We start from the raw sequence: 21,179 nt of genomic DNA, 5'->3' as shown, positions 1-21,179 counted from the left end.
TTAATATGGGGATAAACGAAGGAACTAAGGAACTATAGTTCCTATGATGAATATCTGGTGTGGGGTTTTTCCTGCTGCACATTTTCATGTGCAAAAAATGCAGCATTTTACAGTTCCAGCAATGTGCATGGGATTTAAATAAATCTCATACCTAATGTGCTTTTTTCCTGCTATAGAAACTGACCTGTGGTAGGATTGTGACATCTGCAACTTGTCAATTTCTCTTGCAGTTATCCGTGGACTTGAACAAAGTGAAGAAAGTCGGAGATAAACAATGCATATGTATTTATATTATATTTCTACATATGACTTTTTCTATAAAGTTTTATCAAAGTTAAGTAACAGGATGTTTCCAGAACAAAAGCAGTTTTATTTAAAACATGACAAAAAAATAAATAAAAAAAGCTGAAAAAAAATGTGCTAAAAACGCAATAAATAAACACAAGTAACTTAATGTTAGGTGTCGAGGTCCCGCCTCTACACAGTGGGAATCTCAAACCATCTCCGCTGCGGTCTCCCATTCTTCTCCAGCTGCAGTGGAGTCTGCTCAGCGGAGACATCGGTCCCAGCGTCTAGCTCAGGCTGATACTGGACGACTGGTTACTGTTGCCCTTCCAGGCTCTGTCCTTGTAGCCAGCAATGTTCAGCAGCGAGCAGGTCTTTCTGCGACTAAGTCCTGCTTTTCCCCTTCTGAGCATGCCCAAAGGAAGACCTCTCAGTGAAGGTCTGGGGTCACATGCTCAGGTACTGCAGTAGCTCCTATAGGTCCTCTAGGACAGTGATTTTCAACCTTTTTTGAGCCGCGGCACACTTTTTATACTTAAAAAATCCCGGGGCACACCACCAACCAAAATGGCACAAAATGACACTAAAACAGTACATATTCTACATATAGTTAATAATATAGATTCTAAATGTATTTATACTCACTCAGTGTGAAACCTGGGCCTGTTTCGATAAACACAAAAGGGATATCCTGGCAGGAATGGTGGAAAGACACACACGAAGCTCTTCCTCAACAGTTCTCAGTCTCTCCCTGTTTTTAGTTTTTATCACAGTCAAGCTTGAGAAGCCCAGCTCGCATAGATATGTGGTCGAAAATGGGAGCAATGTCAAAATAGCTTTGTTGGCCAGAATGGGGAACTCCTTGGAGTGGTACTGTGCAGTGTATATATACAGAGGAGAGGTACTGTGCGGTGTATATATACAGGGGAGAGGTACTGTGCTGTGTAAATAAACAGGGGAGAGGTGCTGTGCAGTGTATATATACAGGAGGAGAGGTACTGTGTGGTATATATACAGGGGAGAGGTACTGTGCGGTGTATATATACAGGACAGGAGGAGTGGTACTGTGCAGTGTATATATACAGAGGAGAGGTACTGTGCGGTGTATATATACAGGGGAGAGGTACTGTGCTGTGTAAATAAACAGGGGAGAGGTGCTGTGCAGTGTATATATACAGGAGGAGAGGTACTGTGTGGTATATATACAGGGGAGAGGTACTGTGCGGTGTATATATACAGGACAGGAGGAGTGGTACTGTGCAGTGTATATATACAGGAGGAGAGGTACTGTGCAGTGTATATATACAGGGGAGAGGTACTGTGCAGTGTATATATACAGGAGGAGAGGTACTGTGTGGTATATATACAGGGGAGAGGTACTGTGCGGTGTATATATACAGGAGGAGAGGTACTGTGCAGTGTATATATACAGGAGGAGTGGTACTGTGCAGTGTATATATACAGGGGAGAGGTACTGTGCAGTGTATATATACAGGACAGGAGGAGAGGTACTGTGCAGTGTATATATACAGGGGAGAGGTACTGTGCTGTGTATATATACAGGGGAGAGGTGCTGTGCAGTGTATATATACAGGAGGAGAGGTACTGTGTGGTATATATACAGGGGAGAGGTACTGTGCGGTGTATATATACAGGAGGAGAGGTACTGTGCAGTGTATATATACAGGAGGAGTGGTACTGTGCAGTGTATATATACAGGGGAGAGGTACTGTGCAGTGTATATATACAGGACAGGAGGAGAGGTACTGTGCAGTGTATATATACAGGACAGGAGGAGTGGTACTGTGCAGTGTATATATACAGGAGGAGAGGTACTGTGCAGTGTATATATACAGGAGGAGAGGTACTGTGCAGTGTATATATACAGGAGGAGTGGTACTGTGCAGTGTATATATACAGGGGAGAGGTACTGTGCAGTGTATATATACAGGACAGGAGGAGAGGTACTGTGCAGTGTATATATACAGGACAGGAGGAGTGGTACTGTGCAGTGTATATATACAGGAGGAGTGGTACTGTGCAGTGTATATATACAGGAGTGGTACTGTGCAGTGTATATATACAGGACAGGAGGAGTGGTGCTGTGCAGTGTATATATACAGGACAGGAGGAGTGGTACTGTGCAGTGTATATATACAGGACAGGAGGAGTGGTACTGTGCCGTGTATATATACAGGACAGAAGTGGTACTGTGCAGTGTATATACAGGACAGGAAGAGTGGTACTGTGCAGTGTATATATACAGGACAGGAGGAGTATTACTGTGCAGTGTACATATACAGGACAGGAGGAGTGGTACTGTGCTGTGTATATATACAGGAGGAGTGGTACTGTGCACTGTATATATACAGGACAGGAGGAGTGGTACTGTGCAATGTATATATACAGAACAGGAGGAGTGGTACTGTGCTGTGTATATATACAGGAGGAGTGGTACTGTGCACTGTATATATACAGGACAGGAGGAGTGGTACTGTGCAGTGTATATATACAGGAGGAGTGGTACTGTGCAGTGTATATATACAGGACAGGAGGAGTGGTACTGTGCAGTGTATATATACAGGAGGAGTGGTACTGTGCAGTGTATATATACAGGAGTGGTACTGTGCAGTGTATATATACAGGACAGGAGGAGTGGTGCTGTGCAGTGTATATATACAGGACAGGAGGAGTGGTACTGTGCAGTGTATATATACAGGACAGGAGGAGTGGTACTGTGCAGTGTATATATACAGGGCAGGAGGAGTGGTACTGTGCAGTGTATATATACAGGAGGAGTGGTACTGTGCGGTGTATATATACAGGAGGAGAGGTACTGTGCGGTGTATATATACAGGACAGGAGGAGTGGTACTGTGCAGTGTATATATACAGGACAGGAGGAGAGGTACTGTGCGGTGTATATATACAGGACAGGAGGAGTGGTACTGTGCAGTGTATATATACAGGACAGGAGGAGTGGTACTGTGCAGTGTATATATACAGGACAGGAGGAGTGGTACTGTGCAGTGTATATATACAGGACAGGAGGAGTGGTACTGTGCAGTGTATATATACAGGACAGGAGGAGTGGTACTGTGCAGTGTATATATACAGGACAGGAGGAGTGGTACTGTGCCGTGTATATATACAGGACAGAAGTGGTACTGTGCAGTGTATATACAGGACAGGAAGAGTGGTACTGTGCAGTGTATATATACAGGACAGGAGGAGTATTACTGTGCAGTGTACATATACAGGACAGGAGGAGTGGTACTGTGCATTGTATATATAGGGGACAGGAGGAGTGGTAGTGTGCAGTGTATATATAGGGGACAGGAGGAGTGGTACTGTGCATTGTATATATACAGGAGGAGTGGTACTATGCAGTGTATATATACAGGAGAAGTGGTACTGTGCAGTGTATATATACAGGACAGGAGGAGTATTACTGTGCAGTGTACATATACAGGACAGGAGGAGTGGTACTGTGCAGTGTATATATACAGGAGGAGTGGTACTGTGCAGTGTATATATATACATGACAGGAGGAGTGGTACTGTGCAGTGTATATATACAGGAGGAGTGGTACTGTGCAGTGTATATATACAGGAGGAGTGGTACTGTGCAGTGTATATATACAGGAGGAGTGGTACTGTGCACTGTATATATACAGGACAGGAGGAGTGGTACTGTGCACTGTATATATACAGGACAGGAGGAGTGGTACTGTGCAGTGTATATATACAGGAGGAGTGGTACTGTGCAGTGTATATATACAGGAGGAGTGGTACTGTGCACTGTATATATACAGGACAGGAGGAGTGGTACTGTGCACTGTATATATACAGGACAGGAGGAGTGGTACTGTGCAGTGTATATATACAGGAGGAGAGGTACTGTGCAGTGTATATACTTCAACAGCCGCCCAGCCCAGGCCCCCAGCACCTGTCCTGTATATATATTATATACACTGTATCTATACAGGCTGTGCTGGGGGCCTGGGCTGGGCGGCTGCTGTAGTATATATATATATATATGCCAGCTGCAGCCGCCCAGCCCATGGCCGCCCCAGGTCACCCAGAGTAGACTGTCAGAACATACAACGATAATGATAGCATGGCACTCACTCAGGTGCCGGTAGCAGCTCCGGGAATCTGCCTGTGCCTGATAAGTTCAGCACTGCTTGCAGCCAGGAGAGTAGAGCAGGAGAACTCTCCGCCCACAATGTCACGCTGGCTGGCTGTGTCCTTAACCCCTATGTGTGCCTGGCCCTGCACTGACTGAGATGCTTGTGCCAGGCAGCGCAAATTGAAAGGGTAGAAAGGGTTAAAGCATAGTTTGGGGAACTTTCCCCACGGCACACCCGACCATGTGTCCCGGCACACTAGTGTGCCGCGGAACACTGGTTGAAAATCACTGCTCTAGGAAGTTGCTCAGTTACTGTAGCAGTTCTCATTGGTTCTCTACGAAGGTCCTGAACTTGCTGCAGCTATAAAAGGTATGCATGGCCATGCACTAGTATGCATTAGAAATCGTGTGTGTTGTTGAGTGAAAGTCGTTCATTAACCCCTTAATGACCAAGCCAATTTTTACAATTCTGACCACTGTCACTTTATGAGGTTATAACTCTGGAACGCTTTATCGGATCCCGCTGATTCTGAGATTGTTTTTTCGTGACATATTGTACTTCAAGTTAGTGGTAACATTTCTTCGATATTACTTGCGATTATTTATGAAAAAAACGGAAATATGGCGAAAATTTTCAAACTTTGTATTTTTATGCCCTTAAATCACAGACATATGTCACACAAAATAGTTAATAAATAACATTTCCCACATGTCCACTTTACATCAGCACAATTTTGGAAACAAAATTTTTTTTTGTTAGGGAGTTATAAGGGTTAAAAGTTGACCAGCAATTTCTCATTTTTACAACACCATGTTTTTTTTAGGGACCACATCACCTTTGAAGTCATTTTGAGGGGTCTATATGATAGAAAATAACCAAGTGTGACACCATTCTAAAAACTGCACCCCTCAAGCTGCTCAAAACCACATTCAAGAAGTTTATTAACCCTTTACGTACTTCACAGGAACTGAAACAATGTGGAAGAAAAAAATGAACATTTAACTTTTTTTTGCAAACATTTTACTTCAGAACCATTTTTTTTAATTTTCACAAGTGTAAAAACAGAAATGTAACCACAAATTTTGTTGTGCAATTTCTCCTGAGTACGCCGATACCCCATATGTGGAGGTAAACCACTGTTTGGGCGCACCGCAGAGCTTGGAAGTGAAGGAGCGCCGTTTGACTGTTTCAATGCAGAATTGGCTGGAATTGAGATCGGACGCCATGTCGCGTTTGGAGAGCCCCTAATGTGCCTAAACAGTGGAAACCCCCCACAAGTGACACCATTTTGGAAACTAGACCCCTTAAGGAACTTAACTAGATGTGTGGTGAGCACTTTAAACCCCCAGGTGCTTCACAGAAGTTTATAACGTAGAGCCGTGAAAATAAAAAAATCGCATTTTTTCTACAAAAATGATCTTTTTGCCTCCAAATTTTTATTTTACCAAGGGTAACAGGAGAAAATGGACCCCAGAAGTTGTTGTACAATTTGTCCTGAGTACGCCGACACCCCATATGTGGGGGTAAACCACTGTTTGGGCGCATGGCTGAGCTCGGAAGCAAAGGAGCGCCATTAGACTTTTCAATGCAAAATTGACTGGAATTGAGATTGGACGCCATGTCGCGTTTGGAGAGCCCCTGATGTGCCTAAACAGTAGAAACCCCCCAAAAGTGACCCCATTTTGGAAACTAGACCCCCCAAGGAACTTATCTAGATATGTGGTGAGAACTTTGAATGCCCAAGTGCTTCACAGAAGTTTATAATGCAGAGTAGTGAAAATAGAAAATATTTTTTTTTTTAACAAAAAAGATTTTTTAGCCCCCAAGTTTTTATTTTCACAAGGGTAACAAGAGAAATTGGACACCAATATTTGTTCTCCAATTTGTCCTGAGTATGCTGGTACCCCATATGTGGGGGTAAACCACTGTTTGGGCGCACGGCAGAGCTCGGAAGAGAAGGAGCGCCATTTTGGAATTCAGACTTTGATAGAATTGTCTGTGGGTGTTATGTTGCGTTTGCAGAGCCCCTGATGTACCTAAACAGTAGAAACCCCCCACAAGTGACCAAATTTTGGAAACTAGACCCCCTAAGGAACTTATCTAGATATGTGGTGAGAACTTTGAATGCTCAAGTGCTTCACAGAAGTTTATAATGCAGAGTAGTGAAAATAAAAAAATATTTTTTTTCCCACAAAAAAGATTTTTAGCCCCCAAGTTTTTATTTTCACAAGGGTAACAGGAGAAATTGGACCCCAAAAGTTGTTGTCCAATTTATCCCGAGTACGCTGATGCCCCATATGTGGGGGTAAACCACTGTTTGGGCGCACTGCAGAGCTCAGAAGGAAGGGAGCACCATTTGACTTTTTTAGCGCAAAATTGTCTGTCGTGTTTGGAGACCCCTGATGTACCTAAACAGTGGAAACCCCCCAATTCTAACTCCAACCCTAACTCCAACACACCCCTAACCCTAATCTCAACCCGATCCATAATCCTAATCACAACCCTAACGATAATCACAACCCTAACCCCAAAACAGCCCTAATCTCAACTCTAACCATAACCCTAATCAAAACCCTAAATCCAACACACCCCTAACCCTAATCTCAACCCTAACCTCAAACCTAACCCTAATCCCAATACACCCCTAAGCCTAATCCCAACCCTAACCTTAACCCTAATCCCTAACCCTAATCCCAACCCTAATCCCAAATGTAACCCTAATCCCAACCGTAACCCTAATACCTAACCCTAATCCCAACTCTATCCCTAACTTTAGCCCCAACCCTAACCCTAATTTTAGCCCCAACCCTAGCCCTAACCCTAACTTTAGCCCCAATCCTAACCCTAAATTTAACCCTAACCCTAGCCCTAACTTTAGCCCCAACCCTAACCCTAAGGCTATTTTCACACTTGCGTCGTGTGGCATCCGTCACAATCCGTCGTTTTGGACAAAAAACGGATCCTGCAAATGTGCCCACAGGATGCCTTTTTTGCCCATAGACTTGTATTACCGACGGATGGCCACACGTCGCGTCCATCGTGCACTGGATCCGTTGTGTTTTGGCGGACCGTCGTCACAAAAAAAGTTCAATGTAACCTTTTTTTTGTACGTCGCGTCCGCCATTTCCGCGCATGCGTGGCCGTAACTCTGCCCCCTCCTCCCCAAGACATAGACTGGGCAGCGGATGCGTTGAAAAACTGCATCCACTGCCCACGTTGTGCACAATTTTCACAACGTGCGTCGGTACATCGGGCTGACACATTGCGACCGCCCCGTACCGATGCAAGTGTGAAAGAAACCTAAGGCTACTTTCACACTAGCGTCGTACTCGGCCCATCGCAGTGTGTCGGGCCGACGTACCGACGCTAGCGTTGTAAGCGCCGCACAACGGGTGCAGAGGATGCTGTTTTTTCAACGCATCCGCTGCCCCATTGTGAGGTGTGGGGAGGCGGGGGCGGAGTTCCGGCCGCGCATGCGCGGTCGGAAATGGCAGACACGTCGCACAAAAAAAGTTACATGTAGCGTTTTTTTGTGCCGACGGTCCGCCAAAGCACGACGCATCCGTCGCACGACGGATGCGACGTGTGGCAATCCATCGCAATGTGTCGCTAATGCAAGTCAATGGAGAAAAAAACGCATCCTGCAAGCACTTTTGCAGGATGCGTTTTTTCTCCAACGACGCATTGCGACGGAAGCCAAAAAACGCTAGTGTGAAAGTAGCCTAACCCTAACCCTAGCCCTAACCCTAAATTTAGCCCCAACCCTAACCCTAGCCCTAAGCCTAACCCTAGCCCTAACCCTAAATTTAGCCCCAACCCTAACCCTAGCCCTAACTCTAGCCCTAACCCTAGCCCTAACCCTAGCCCTAACCCTAATTTTAGCCCCAACTCGTCTCTCCTGCCGGCCGGCAGATGGCAGCAGATGGCGGGCGCACTGCGCATGCGCCCGCCATTTTCTTTGCAGAGGAAGAAGCCGGCCGGCAAGAGGAGACACAGGAGGACCCGGGGACAACGGGTGAGTATGATAGGGTCCCCGAATCCCCCTATTTCTCTGTCCTCTGATGTGCGATCACATCAGAGGACAGAGAATTACAGATCGCTTTTTTTTTTTTTTTTGCGGTCGCCGGTAAACAGTTAATTACCGGCGATCGCAAAACAGGGGTCGGTAAAAACCGACCCCGATCATGCTCTTTGGGGTCTCGGCTACCCCCGGCAGCCGAGACCCCAAAGATCTTCCGGGTGTCGGGCGGCGGGCGCACTGCGCATGCGCCCGCCATTTTTTCCCAGAAAAGAGATGGCGGCGCCCATCGGGAGCCACGAGGAGCACCAGGGGAGATAGGTGAGTATTGGGGGGCTATTGGGGGCCATCGGGGACACTATTTCTCTGTCCTCCGATGTGCGATCACATCGGAGGACAGAGAAATTAAATGGCAAATGGCGTTTTGTTTTTTTTTGTTGCGACCGCTGGTAAACGGTTAATTACCGGCGATCGCAACTCGGGGGTCGGTAAAAACCCCCCGAATCATGTTCTCTGGGGTCTCGGCTACCCTCGGCAACCGAGACCCCCAGAGAAAATCCAACTCTGGGGGGCGCTATTCACTTTTTCCACAGCGCCGTTAATTAACGGCGCTGTGGTTTAAGTAAGCAGCCGCCGTTAAAAGGCGTATCGGCGGTCGTTAAGGGGTTAATCATCCCCTCCCTTGTGTATGACTGCTTGCGTAAGGTGGATGTCTGCTATCTAGCGCCTGGCTGAGCTATCAGCAATAAAACACACGAAACAGCGTCTAATTGCTGTGACCACCAGTGCGGCGCCGGGCGCTATTAGAGCGCTTTCCTATCCCAAGTCTGGGTGGTTAGTGGCGTCCGCCAAAGCGGCACAGCACGCACTCTTGTGCATTTAAGTCATATTTTCAGTTACTCTGACACCCCAGTTGCTATGTCGAGCGCAAGTGGTCTGAACGTACTCTAATCCTGTGTCTTGGGATAGAGTCCTGAGACTCCTTGCTTGCGCTCTTGGTGCGGTACCGTGGCCCTGTGACGCAACAGGGTTTGCTTCCTTCACACAGGGTGAAGTTAACCCGTGTGTGTATCCACATTGTACCGCCATATAGTGCGTCATTACTCAGCAGCAGGTTCCATCTCTGCACGGTGGACCCCGGGCTGCGAACACACCTTATACCATCTCTCTTATAATTTGGTGCGTTCTGCTAGCCCTAACACTTAATTTACAGGTCGGATTGGGAGACCTACTAGCCAGTCCATGTATTATGGTCCGATCTTGGTAGGATTTATATGACCAACAATATACCCTATACAAGCATATGACCCTGATTCAAAGCAATTTTGCCAGAGTTTTAGCATAAATTGTTTTAAAAACTCTCAAAATCTTTGCGCAACTTTTAATTGCTCAAAAATGTTACAACATTTGGCGTTTTCAGACCAGTCTCCACAAGATTCACCAAAGTCGGAGGACATAGGGCGAGAGGGTGGAATGGCAGGGGCTTGACGTACCAACTCGTCTAATAAATGAGCTGCAGTGTTACGCTAGAAATTTTTCTCTATTTGGGACTGAAGTAAGGTTTCTGTTGGGGCGCTCCACTCGTCGGACGCACTGGATTCATGAAGAGTTGTGTGTCTCTTTATGGCTGCCTCTTTGCGAGTCTAAATATGTTTTCCTGTTACAGAATTGCAGGGTATCCTTAAAAATCAAATGCAGAACTGTGGCTCCTTGTCAAATATAAAAACTTGAATGAGGGAGTCTCATCCAATTTACGGAAGAAACTATTGCATGCCGCCAGTTTATTCACACGCAGATTTTGTCAGTAAAATCAATAACATACATGTGCATGGCCCCAATGAATTACATTGGTACTGAGTGTTGTCTGGTGTTCAAGAAAATACGGTTGGGTGCACTAAAAGATCACAGAGCACAATCACATCATTTACAGTATAGAAACTGTGCCGTCTGCTACACTTTTCAGACTTAAAAAAGTGATGCGCTCTTTAGAACACCGCAATCTATGGAAAGCTGATGCACCTGTATTGCCATACGCTTGTATCACTTTTTTCTCACTTTTTTTTTATGCTTTTTTTTTTTCAAGAAGGCAAGTCCCATGATTCCCTGATACTTCCCCTCCACATCATTAAAAAAACAAAACAAAACAAAAGGATGCAAAATACATGTTTACAAACAAACACATAGACGTGCTTTATAATGCAGACATTAGAAACAGTTTTACAACCGATATTTGTTTTTTTTACGACATAAACGCGCTGGCAGCCGGCCTTATTATGACTAATATAATGATATAATGGATAGAACAGGTGCCTCCGTACTCACCAGAATACACTCCAGACACACTCAGAAATATCACGGTGACGGCGTACACCTTCTCCATCCTGTATGTGATATAAATTGCAAACTTGGAGAAGCGTGAAGCTCAACAGCAGAACACAAAAAATGGGCCGTACTATATATACAAGGAAACAGAGCTGCACTCTGATTGGACAGTTGCTAAGTTTTCTCCAATAGGAAAATTAGTCTGAAAATAATCAGCAGTTGCTGGGCAGACTAAAGGAGGGCTTACAAACGAAAAGTGAAAGTATGATGTGATTCAGAAATCGATGTGAATACTTTTCTGCCCAATGATGACAGAAGTATTCTAGGAGTGATACCTTTATTGGCTAACCAGAAAATAATATGTTTGCAAGCTTTCAGAGCACAACATTTAAAGAATACTACAGGAGGACATTTGTTAGGGGGTGGGAAGTGTGATGAGTCCACACTGAGGAATACATTCCTACAACAAGGATACCATCCACTGGTAATAGATGAGCAGATCCACAGGGCTACAAGGATCCCAAGAAACAGCCTCCTGGATTACAAACTGAGAGAGGATAACAACTGGGTACCTCTTGTGGTCACATACAACCCCCACATGAGCATCCTAAGGAAAATTGGTGCTGATCTCCAACCCATATTCCATAGAGATCACAAATTGGAAGACATATTCCCAGAACTACCACTTCTCTCCTACAAACAGCCCCCTAACTTAAGGAATCTCCTTGTCAGAAGTGTCCTCTCATCACCATCAGTGACTGCCACATTCCCCTGTAACAATAAAAAATGCAAAACGTGTACCCACATATTACCAACAGATATAGTCCGTGTACCAAACACAAATCAGGACTATAAGGTCATGGGTTCCTTTTCTTGTACATCCTCCAACGTGGTGTACATGATACAATGTATGAGGTGCCCTGGAAGTATCTATATTGGGGAAACTATGCAAAGACTACAAACTAGGATGAATCTACACAGACACACAATCAGGAATGAAATGGACACACCTGTGGGAAAACATTTCTCTGGACCTGGACACAGTATGACAGATTTAAAAGTCTTAATACTAAAAGGTAATTTTAAGGACCACAGGGAAAGAAAAATTTGGGAATACAAACTAATGAATATGTTTAATTCGTTGACACTAGAACTCAATTTAACACCTGGATTTATAAGTCACTACATGGATACAATTCACACCTCCACCAGAGGGACTTCATATAACTAAGGGTACCGTCTCACAGTGGCACTTTTGTTGCTACGACAGTACGATCCGTGACGTTCCAGCGATATCCATACGATATCGCTGTGTCTGACACGCAGCAGCGATCAGGGACCCTGCTGAGAATCGTACGTCGTAGCAGATCGTTTGGAACTTTATTTCGTCGCTGGATCTCCCGCTGTCATCGCTGGATCGGTGTGTGTGACACCGATCCAGCGATGCGTTCGCTTGTAACCAGGGTAAACATCAGGTTACTAAGCGCAGGGCCGATGTTTACCCTGGTTACCATCGTAAATGTAAAAAAAAAAAAAACGTACATACTCACATTCCGGTGTCCGTCAGGTCCCTAGCCGTCTGCTTCCCGCACTGACTGACTGCCGGCCGGAAAGTAAAAGCAGAGCACAGCGGTGACGTCACCGCTGTGCTCTGCTTTCACTTAACGGCTGGCACTCAGTCAGTGCGGGAAGCAGACGGCGAGGGACCTGACGGACACCGGAATGTAAGTATGTACGTTTTTTTTTTTTTTACATTTACGATGGTAACCAGGGTAAACATCGGGTTACTAAGCGCGGCCCTGCGCTTAGTAACCCGATGTTTACCCTGGTTACCCAGGGACTTCGGCATCGTTGGTCGCTGGAGAGCTGTCTGTGTGACAGCTCCCCAGCGACCACACAATGACTTACCAACGATCACGGCCAGGTCATATCGCTGGTCGTGATCGTTGGTAAATCGTTTTGTGTAACGGTACCCTAAGAACATTATTCCCACTGCCTCTCCATTTGTAAGAAAATGCCTAATTTGATTACCTTGGCTTATCTATGGACTCATCACACTTCCCACCCCCTAAAAAATGTCCTCCTGTAGTATTCTTTAAATGTTGTGCTTGTTTCTTATTAATCTATTTGTAATCTTGCCTGAAGAAGGAGCCACTGTGCTCTGAAAGCTTGCAAACATATTATTTTCTGGTTAGCCAATCAAGGTATCACTCCTAGAATACTTCTGTCATCATTGGGCAGAAAAGTATTCACATCGATTTTTCTGGCTAACACAGTACCACAATATTATTATTATTATTATTATTATTATTAATATTTATTTATATAGCACCATTAATTCCATTGTGCTGTACATGAGAAAGGGGGTTACATACAGGGTTATAAATATCATTTACAGTAATCAAGTTTACAGTGACAGACTGGTACAGAGGGGAGAGGACCCTGTCCTTGCGGACTTACATTCTATGGGATAGTGGGGAAGAGACAGAAGGTCAGAGGTGCAGCAGCTCTGGCGGTGGTGAGGCAGCTGCTCTGGCGATGGCGAGGCCGCAGAATTGTTATTGCAGGCTGTAGGCTTTCTTGAAGAGATGGGTTTTCAGGTTCCGTCTGAAGGATCCGAGGGTGATGGATAGTCGGACGTGTTGAGGCATGGAATTCCAGAGGATGGGGGATATTCGGGAGAAATCTTGGAGGCGGTTGTGTGAGGACCGAATAAGTGTGGAGGAGAGTAGGAGGTCTTGGGCGGATCGGAGATTACATGAGGCAAGGTATTGGGAGATTAGTTCAGAGATATAGGGAGGGGACAGGTTGTGGATGGCTTTGTAGATCAGTGTTAGTAGTTTGAACTGGATTCGTTGGGGAATTGGGAGCCAGTGGAGGGATTTGCAAAGGGGAGAAGCAGGGGAGTAGCGAGGAGAGAGGTGGATTAGCCGGGCAGCAGAGTTGAGGACAGACTGGAGTGGTGCAAGAGTGTTAGCGGGGAGGCCACAGAGGAGGGTGTTGCAGTAGTCGAGGCTGGAGATGATAAGGGCATGCACAAGAGTCTTAGTAGATTGTGGGGTGAGGAAGGGACGGATTCTGGCAATATTTTTGAGTTGGAGGCGACAGGAGGTGGCAAGAGTTTGAACGTGCAGTTTGAAGGACAAGGCAGAGTCGAGAGTTACCCCTAGGCAGCGGATTTCAGGTTCGGGAGAGAAGGTGATGCCGTTTACCATAATAGATAGATCAGGTAGGGGGGATACGTGAGATGGGGGAAAGATGATGAGTTCGGTTTTGTCTACATTGAGTTTTAGGAAGCGAGAGGTGAAGAAGGAGGATATGGCTGACAGAAACTCCGGGATTCTGGACAGAAGAGAGGCGACATCTGAGCCAGAGAGGTAGATCTGAGTGTCATCCGCATACAGGTGGTATTGGAAGCCATGGGACTTTATGAGTTGCCCTAGGCCAAGGGTATAGATGGAAAAAAGTAGGGGCCCTAGGACAGAGCCTTGAGGGACTCCAACAGAGAGAGGGCGGGATGAGGAGGTAGTATGGGAGTGGGAAACGCTAAATGTGCGGTCGGAAAGGTATGAGGCAATCCAGGACAGGGCAAGGTCTTTGATGCCAAGGGAAGAAAGAATCTGTAGCAGTAGGCAGTGATCGACTGTGTCGAAAGCAGAGCACAGGTGAAGAAGGAGGAGGATGGAGAACTGTCTGTTAGCTTTGGCTGTGAGTAAGTCATTAGTAATTTTTGTCAGGGCAGTTTCGGTGGAGTGGTGGGGACGGAAGCCAGATTGGAGGTTGTCAAGGAGAGAGTTAGATGAGAGGTGGGAGGAAATTTGAGCATGGACATGCTGCTCAAGGAGTTTTGAAGCAAACGGGAGCAGTGATATGGGGCGGTAGCTGGGCATAGCAGTTGGGTCAAGGTTAGTTTTTTTGAGGATGGGTGTGATGGTGGCATGTTTGAAGGCAGAGGGGAAGGTACCAGAAGATAGCAATAGGTTGAAGAGATGGGTTAGGGCTTGGATCAGCATGTTAGTGAGGTTGGGGAGCAAGTGGGAGGGGATAGGGTCAAGTGCATAGGTGGTAAGGTGTGATTTGGAAAAGAGGCGAGTAAGCTCTCCTTCAGTGATGTTGGAGAGAGTCTGAGAGTCTGTGAATGTCTAGATGTGCGAGGTTTTTGCGTGGATGTGGTAATGGCTGGACATGGGGGGCAGGTGAGGAGGACAAGGATGAGAAGGTGAGTAGATGGTGGTCAGATAGGGGGAAGGGAGAGGTTGCGAGATTAGATAAGGAACAGAGGCGGGTGAAGATGAGGTCTAGTGTATGTCCGTCTGTGTGGGTGGCTGTGGAGGACCACTGGGTGAGTCCAAAGGATGAAGTAAGGGCCAGTAGCTTGGAGGCTGCTGGCTGGCGGGTGTCAGTAGGGATATTAAAGTCACCCATGATGATGGTGGGGATGTCAGCGGAGAGAAAGTGAAGGAGCCAGGTGGAGAATTGGTCGATGAAGGCAGTGGCTGAGCCTGGTGGTCGGTATATGACAGCCAATTGGAGATTGGAGGGAGCATAGATACGGACAGAGTGAACCTCGAAAGAAGGGAGGATAAGGGAGGGTGGGGGTTGGATAGGGTTGAAAAAACAGTTTTTAGAAAGAAGGATACCCACTCCTCCACCATGTCTGTTGCCAGAGCGAGGAGTGTGGGTAAATTGGAGGCCACCGTAACTCAGTGCTGCAGGGGAGGCCGGGTCATCGGGCGTCAGCCAGATCTCAGTGAGGGCGAGGAAGGAAAGGTTGTGGGAAGTAAAGAGATCATGGATCATGTGGAGCTTGTTGCATATAGAGCGGGCATTCCAAAGTGTCCCAGGGAGAGGAAGCAGGGGGGTGGGGGTCAGTGGCACAGATTTTAAGTGTGAGGGGTTGCGATAGTTTCTCATAGTGTGAGAAGGATAGGGGGTGGATTAGTGATGAATGAGGCGGGGGGGGTAAGAGAGAGGGGAGATAGTTATTTGGTTTGAGGGTGCGAGGGTATGGGGTTAGTGGAGGAGAGTAAGGATTAGTGGAGTAAAAAACGGTGGGGGAAATGTGAGCATGGTTATAGAGCAGGGGAGAAAAGAAAGGTAAGTAAAGTTGGAATACAGTGATTAGTCTTACCGTCTGGCCAATTTCTGGACTATTTCTGGTATATTTCAGATGATACACTTAAAATATGTCACTAGAAATTATGTCACATCTGACTAAAGTCAGATCTGACCCGCTCCATGCAACTTATACCATTCTAATGACCAAGAAATGAAGCCAGGTGAGACAGGGAGGGGAGGAAGGAGGTGGAGGAAAGTTCACAGCAGGGGGCAATTAGCAGATTGCAGTTAAGGGTACTGTCACACATTGGCACTTTGATCGCTACGACGGTACGATCCGTGACGTTCCAGTGATATCCATACGATATCGCTGTGTCTGACACGCAGCAGCGATCAGGGATCCTGCTGAGAATCGTACGTCGTAGCAGATCGTTTGGAACTTTCTTTCGTCGCTGGCTCTCCCGCTGTCATCGCTGGATCGTTGTGTGTGACAGCGATCCAGCGATGCGTTCGCTTGTAACCAGGGTAAACATCGGGTTACTAAGCGCAGGGCCGCGCTTAGTAACCCGATGTTTACCGTGGTTACCAGCGTAAAAGTAAAAAAAAACAAACAGTACATACTCACATTCCGGCGTTCTGCTTCTCTGCACTGTGAGCGCCGGCCGGCCGGAAAGCGAGTACGGCGGTGACGTCACCGCTGTGCTTTCCGGCTGGCAGACACAGTGCAGAGAAGCAGAGCGCCGGGGGACAGACACCGGAATGTGAGTATGTACTGTTTGTTTTTTTTTACTTTTACGCTGGTAACCACAGTAAACATCGGGTTACTAAGCGCGGCCCTGCGCTTAGTAACCCGATGTTTACCCGGGGACTTCGGCATCGTTGGTCGCTGGAGAGCGGTCTGTGTGACAGCTCCGCAGCGACCACACAACGACTTACCAACGATCACGGCCAGGTCGTATCGCTGGTCGTGATCGTTGGTAAATCGTTTAGTGTGACAGTACCCTAATACAACATTTGACTACCAAAGATGGAGACAGAGGCAGGATAAGATCAAAAGATGGGGCTAGGTGTGAGGAGCACAGAGATGTCAATATGCAGTCTGAAAATTTTCACAATGATACAGGAATGAAAGTCAGGGAAAAAGAAGCAACGTACCACTTAGAACAGAGGGAGAGAAGTACATGGGATTCAAGGGTGCAGTGGCTACTCCAGAGTAGGAGACGTACCAGCAGTTAGGAAGAGGGAGAGAAGTACATGGGATTCAAGGGTGCAGTGGCTATTCCAGAGTAGGAGACGTACCAGCAGTTAGGAAGAGGGAGAGAAGTACATGGGATTCATGGGTGCAGTGGCTATTCCAGAGTACGAGACGTACCAGCAGTTAGGAAGAGGGAGAGAAGTACATGGGATTCAAGGGTGCAGTGGCTATTCCAGAGTAGGAGATGTACCAGCAGTTAGGAAGAGGGAGAGAAGTACATGGGATTCAAGGGTGCAGTGGCTATTCCAGAGTAGGAGACGTACCAGCAGTTAGGAAGAGGGAGAGAAGTACATGGGATTCATGGGCGGACATACCGCCGGTTCAACCGGTGCGGCTGCACCGGGGCCCAGAGGCTCTGGGGGGCCCCTGCAGGGCGGCTAATATAGAGGGCAATCTGGCCAGTCTATCCGGCCCCGAGGCTCCGGGGGCCCCCTGGCCAGATTGCCCTCATGTGCGGCAGGCATTCCCTGCAGCTCCGCTGCCTGCAAGAGGAAATGGCAACGGATCTGCAGGGAATGAATCCATCCTGCTTCCTTTCTCACACAGACAGCAGCGGCTGAATGACATCATCATTCCGCGCTGCGGCTGGGCGAGACAGGAAGCTGCCGGCGTGCAGCTTCAGCCTAGGATCCGTGCGCAGAGGTGAGACATCTCCTGTCGTCTTCACAGCTGCTCCTCCTGTCTGGTGCTTGTTGTTAGATCACCCCCCTTCTCCCTGCACACACTTCCAGCCTGTGCAGAACGGCGTCTGCACACTCATTGCTGGAAGGAAGCTGCAGCTGTGTGCAGGACCTCAATCACCCCCTGAACAGGAGGTAAAGAATGGTCTGAATGTGACGGATTGTTTGCAGAGTAAAGAGGGGAGGCAGGGGCTGCAGTCAGAGACTAGAAGCAGTGATTTACTGACTGTGACCCCCGGAGCTTTGTGTTCTCTGGTCAGTGCAGGATTTTCATACACACACACACACATCTGGGACCAGAGTCACTAAATCACTGGGTCTATTCTCTGACGGGTCTCCAGTCATCACTGCAGTATCAGATCAAGGCTGGGACTGACCCCTGAGCCCATCCCCCAGTGAAGACTTTTTCACATATACTGCATCTGTTGCATTAAACACACAGGTACAATACATAGACACATATAAGGGTATGTTTCCACTGTCAGTAAACTCTGCGGATTGGACGCTGTGTACATCCGCAGCATCCAATCCGTAGCAGCCGGATGTTACAGCATAGTGCATGAGATTTCAAGGAATCCAATGTCCACCATGTATGCAGCGGCACCCGCAGCTTCCCTGCAAAGACGGACATGCGGCGCATCTTTCTAGACCGTAGCATGTCTATTTATCTTGCGGAGACGCTCAGTCTCCGCAAGATAAATATCACAGTCCAATGTATAGGCTGCGGTGATTCCGCATGGTTCAATGAACACATGCGGAATCATCACTCGTACAAAAGCCGGCAGCGCTTTGGACCGAGCAGACATGTGCTGCATCCAAAGCACTGCCGATTCCTGACCGTGGAACCATACCCTTATACATTAATGTATAGTATGTCACATATGCAGTAGACACAGGTGTTTATTATACATAGACATATTCTACAGTGTATGTATGCATTTTATATAGGTATGTACTATGAGTGCACTTCATATATATAGTTATATAGTACACTGATGCATTGATATACTGTAGGCAGCTACATCATTTTTTCCTACTAGTTTTGAAAAATCTCCCCAGACTGTATAAGCCCTTAACGAAATATGACATACTGCATACATCATATGTTGCCTTCCTGCCTTCATGCAGGCTCGCAAGCTGATCCCGCATATTTCCTGACAAATGATGGCAGTGATATTCAGCCATCATCTGTCACTAACAGCCACTGTTCACCTATTAAACACCGCTGTGGATCTGTGACAGCAGCATTTACAGCATGTCGGCAGGGGAGAGTGTTGATCAATGCATCCATTGGGACACTTGTGACATGATGGTGGGGAGCTGATGGGTTGCCATGATGGCCAGAGGCCTGTTGACAGCCTGTGCCTGTCATGACAAATTTCTGTGAAAACCAGCCTGCAGCTGAGGACGTGGTGCAGAAGTGGAGTTTTTCCAAGAGTGGGCAATGAGACTGTGGAAGGTTCGAGACACCATCACCTGTTTCTCAATGCAGTGATCCAGAACACTGCCCCCATCCCTAATGGGAAATATGCAAATGCATGTAGAAAAGGCGCGGAGACACCATCACGTGTTTCTCAACGCAAGCAATGAATAGCCAGGTCTTTCACCGGGAAGGAACAACCACGGGAAGGGCAGCATCCAATAAAGGAAAACCACCTATGCCAAAACCTGGTATCCATCCACAGACAGCTGTTTCGGGGTATTTGCCCCTCATCAGTGTGGAGTAGGAAACTGGCTATTAGGAGCAGTGCCTAGTGAAAAGGCTATGAACATAAGGATGAATGACCTCGAGGAGATCAAAACATCCAACACCGCGGAGACACCATCACGTGTTTCTCAACGCAGTGATCCAGAACACTGCCCCATCCCTAAAGGGAAATATGCAAATGCATGTAGAAAAGCCGCGGAGACACCATCACATGTTTCTCAACGCAAGCAATGAATAGCCAGGTCTTTCACCGGGAAGGAACAACCACGGGAAGGGCAGCATCTGGATCACTCCATTGAGAAACACGTGATGGTGTCTCCGCGGTGTTGGATGTTTTGATCTCCTCGAGGTCATTCACCCTTATGTTCTTTTATTACATTGTCCCCTCTCTTGTTAGATATAAAATGACTACTGATGGAGGAGCCGGTGACCAGACTACCAGTCCATCAGCTCCTCCTTTAGAAAAGAAGCTTTCTTATGCTCCATCAGCCATCATTGCATTTTACAGCTAACAAGACAGGACGGTATGTAATAAAAACACAGGGCTCTATAAAATCCAATATGTAAGCGACGGTGCAGTACATACAATACACAATAGGAGAGGGCACTGTATAATAAGGGACGGCAATATACATAATAAAGGAGACTATTTTATATATACATGTATGTGTGTGGATATATATATATATATATATATATATATATATATATATTATGTAGCTTTGTCGCCTTTAAAGGAGGGGGGCCCAGACACATTTTCTGCACAGGGGCCCCAAGCTGTCTGTGTCCGCCCCTGATGGGATTCATGGGTGCAGTGGCTATTCCAGAGTAGGAGACGTACCTGTGAATGAAAGCAGATGGATCAGGGCATGACAGCATGAAGGAGAATATACCATGGGTTATCATTTCAGATGATACACTTAAAATATGTCACTTGAAATTATGTCACATCTGACTAAAGTCAGATCTGACCCGTTCCATGCAACTTATACCATTCAATTTGTTATTGTACATCGTGATTCAGAAAAGAAAGGAAACCTGTCACCATAGAAATTCTGCCCCATCCACAGGCCCCATGTTATAGAGGAGCGGAGTAGATTGATATATAGTTTTGTGATAAAATATTCTGTATAACTCATGTTTGAACCATTAAATCCTCTGCACTCTCTGGGATTTTAACTTGGCAGTGAGTGACAGCTTTCTTTCTTTAAGTGTGCATACAGGCAGGGTCGGACTGGAGCACTGGGACAGCAAACGATTCTCCGGTGGCCCCGTGTCCTCAGCAGGACCCTGAGCAGGACGTAGAGGGGGCTGGCTAGTTTCAACTGAATGTGCGTGCAAGGACGCACTTTTAGTTGAAATGTATTGGGGTGCAGAAAGTCTGCACCCCAATAGTTAAAATAGCAGCCGACAGAGACCGGCGACTGAAGTCAGTGCGCCTGTTGCAGGTAGTGCATGAAAGTGACCTTGACAGACGAGTGACCCCTGATACGTCGGCAGCCATTTTAACACAACGGCACCAGATCTGAAGAGAGAGCATGCCGTGCGGTGCCAGGAGCGCAGGCAGGGCAGTTAAATCTTTTTTCTCTTCTGTGGATGTGGCAAGATGCGGGGCAAATAGGGACATGGGGCCCAGGGACATGGGGGCCAGGGACATGAGGGCCATGGACCAGTGACATAGGGGTCAGGGACATGAGGGCCACAGACCAAGTACATGGGGGC

General features: G+C 46.8%; 1 protein-coding gene across 3 annotated transcripts in view; it reads right to left on the bottom strand.

Annotated features, from left to right (window-relative positions):
• Nucleotides 1–17,368, bottom strand: part of LOC143806205 (class I histocompatibility antigen, F10 alpha chain-like) — a 47,515-nt gene extending 30,147 nt beyond the window's left edge. For 2 of the 3 annotated variants that reach the window (XM_077286330.1, XM_077286332.1), the window contains exon 1: nt 10,757–10,860. In XM_077286330.1, coding sequence (XP_077142445.1) covers nt 10,757–10,814 — 58 coding nt within the window. In that variant the 5' untranslated portion in view covers nt 10,815–10,860. Of the gene's footprint in view, nt 1–10,756; nt 10,861–17,040 lie in introns of those variants that run through there. The other variant, XM_077286331.1, reaches the window with a different exon arrangement.
• Between the last annotated feature and the right edge of the window lie 3,811 nt (nt 17,369–21,179).

Source organism: Ranitomeya variabilis, chromosome 2 (genome assembly GCF_051348905.1).
Source record: "Ranitomeya variabilis isolate aRanVar5 chromosome 2, aRanVar5.hap1, whole genome shotgun sequence".
Classification (NCBI taxonomy): domain Eukaryota; kingdom Metazoa; phylum Chordata; class Amphibia; order Anura; family Dendrobatidae; genus Ranitomeya; species Ranitomeya variabilis.
The sequence above is the reverse complement of the archived record's forward strand: the minus strand, read 5'-3'. Positions and strand labels throughout refer to the sequence as shown.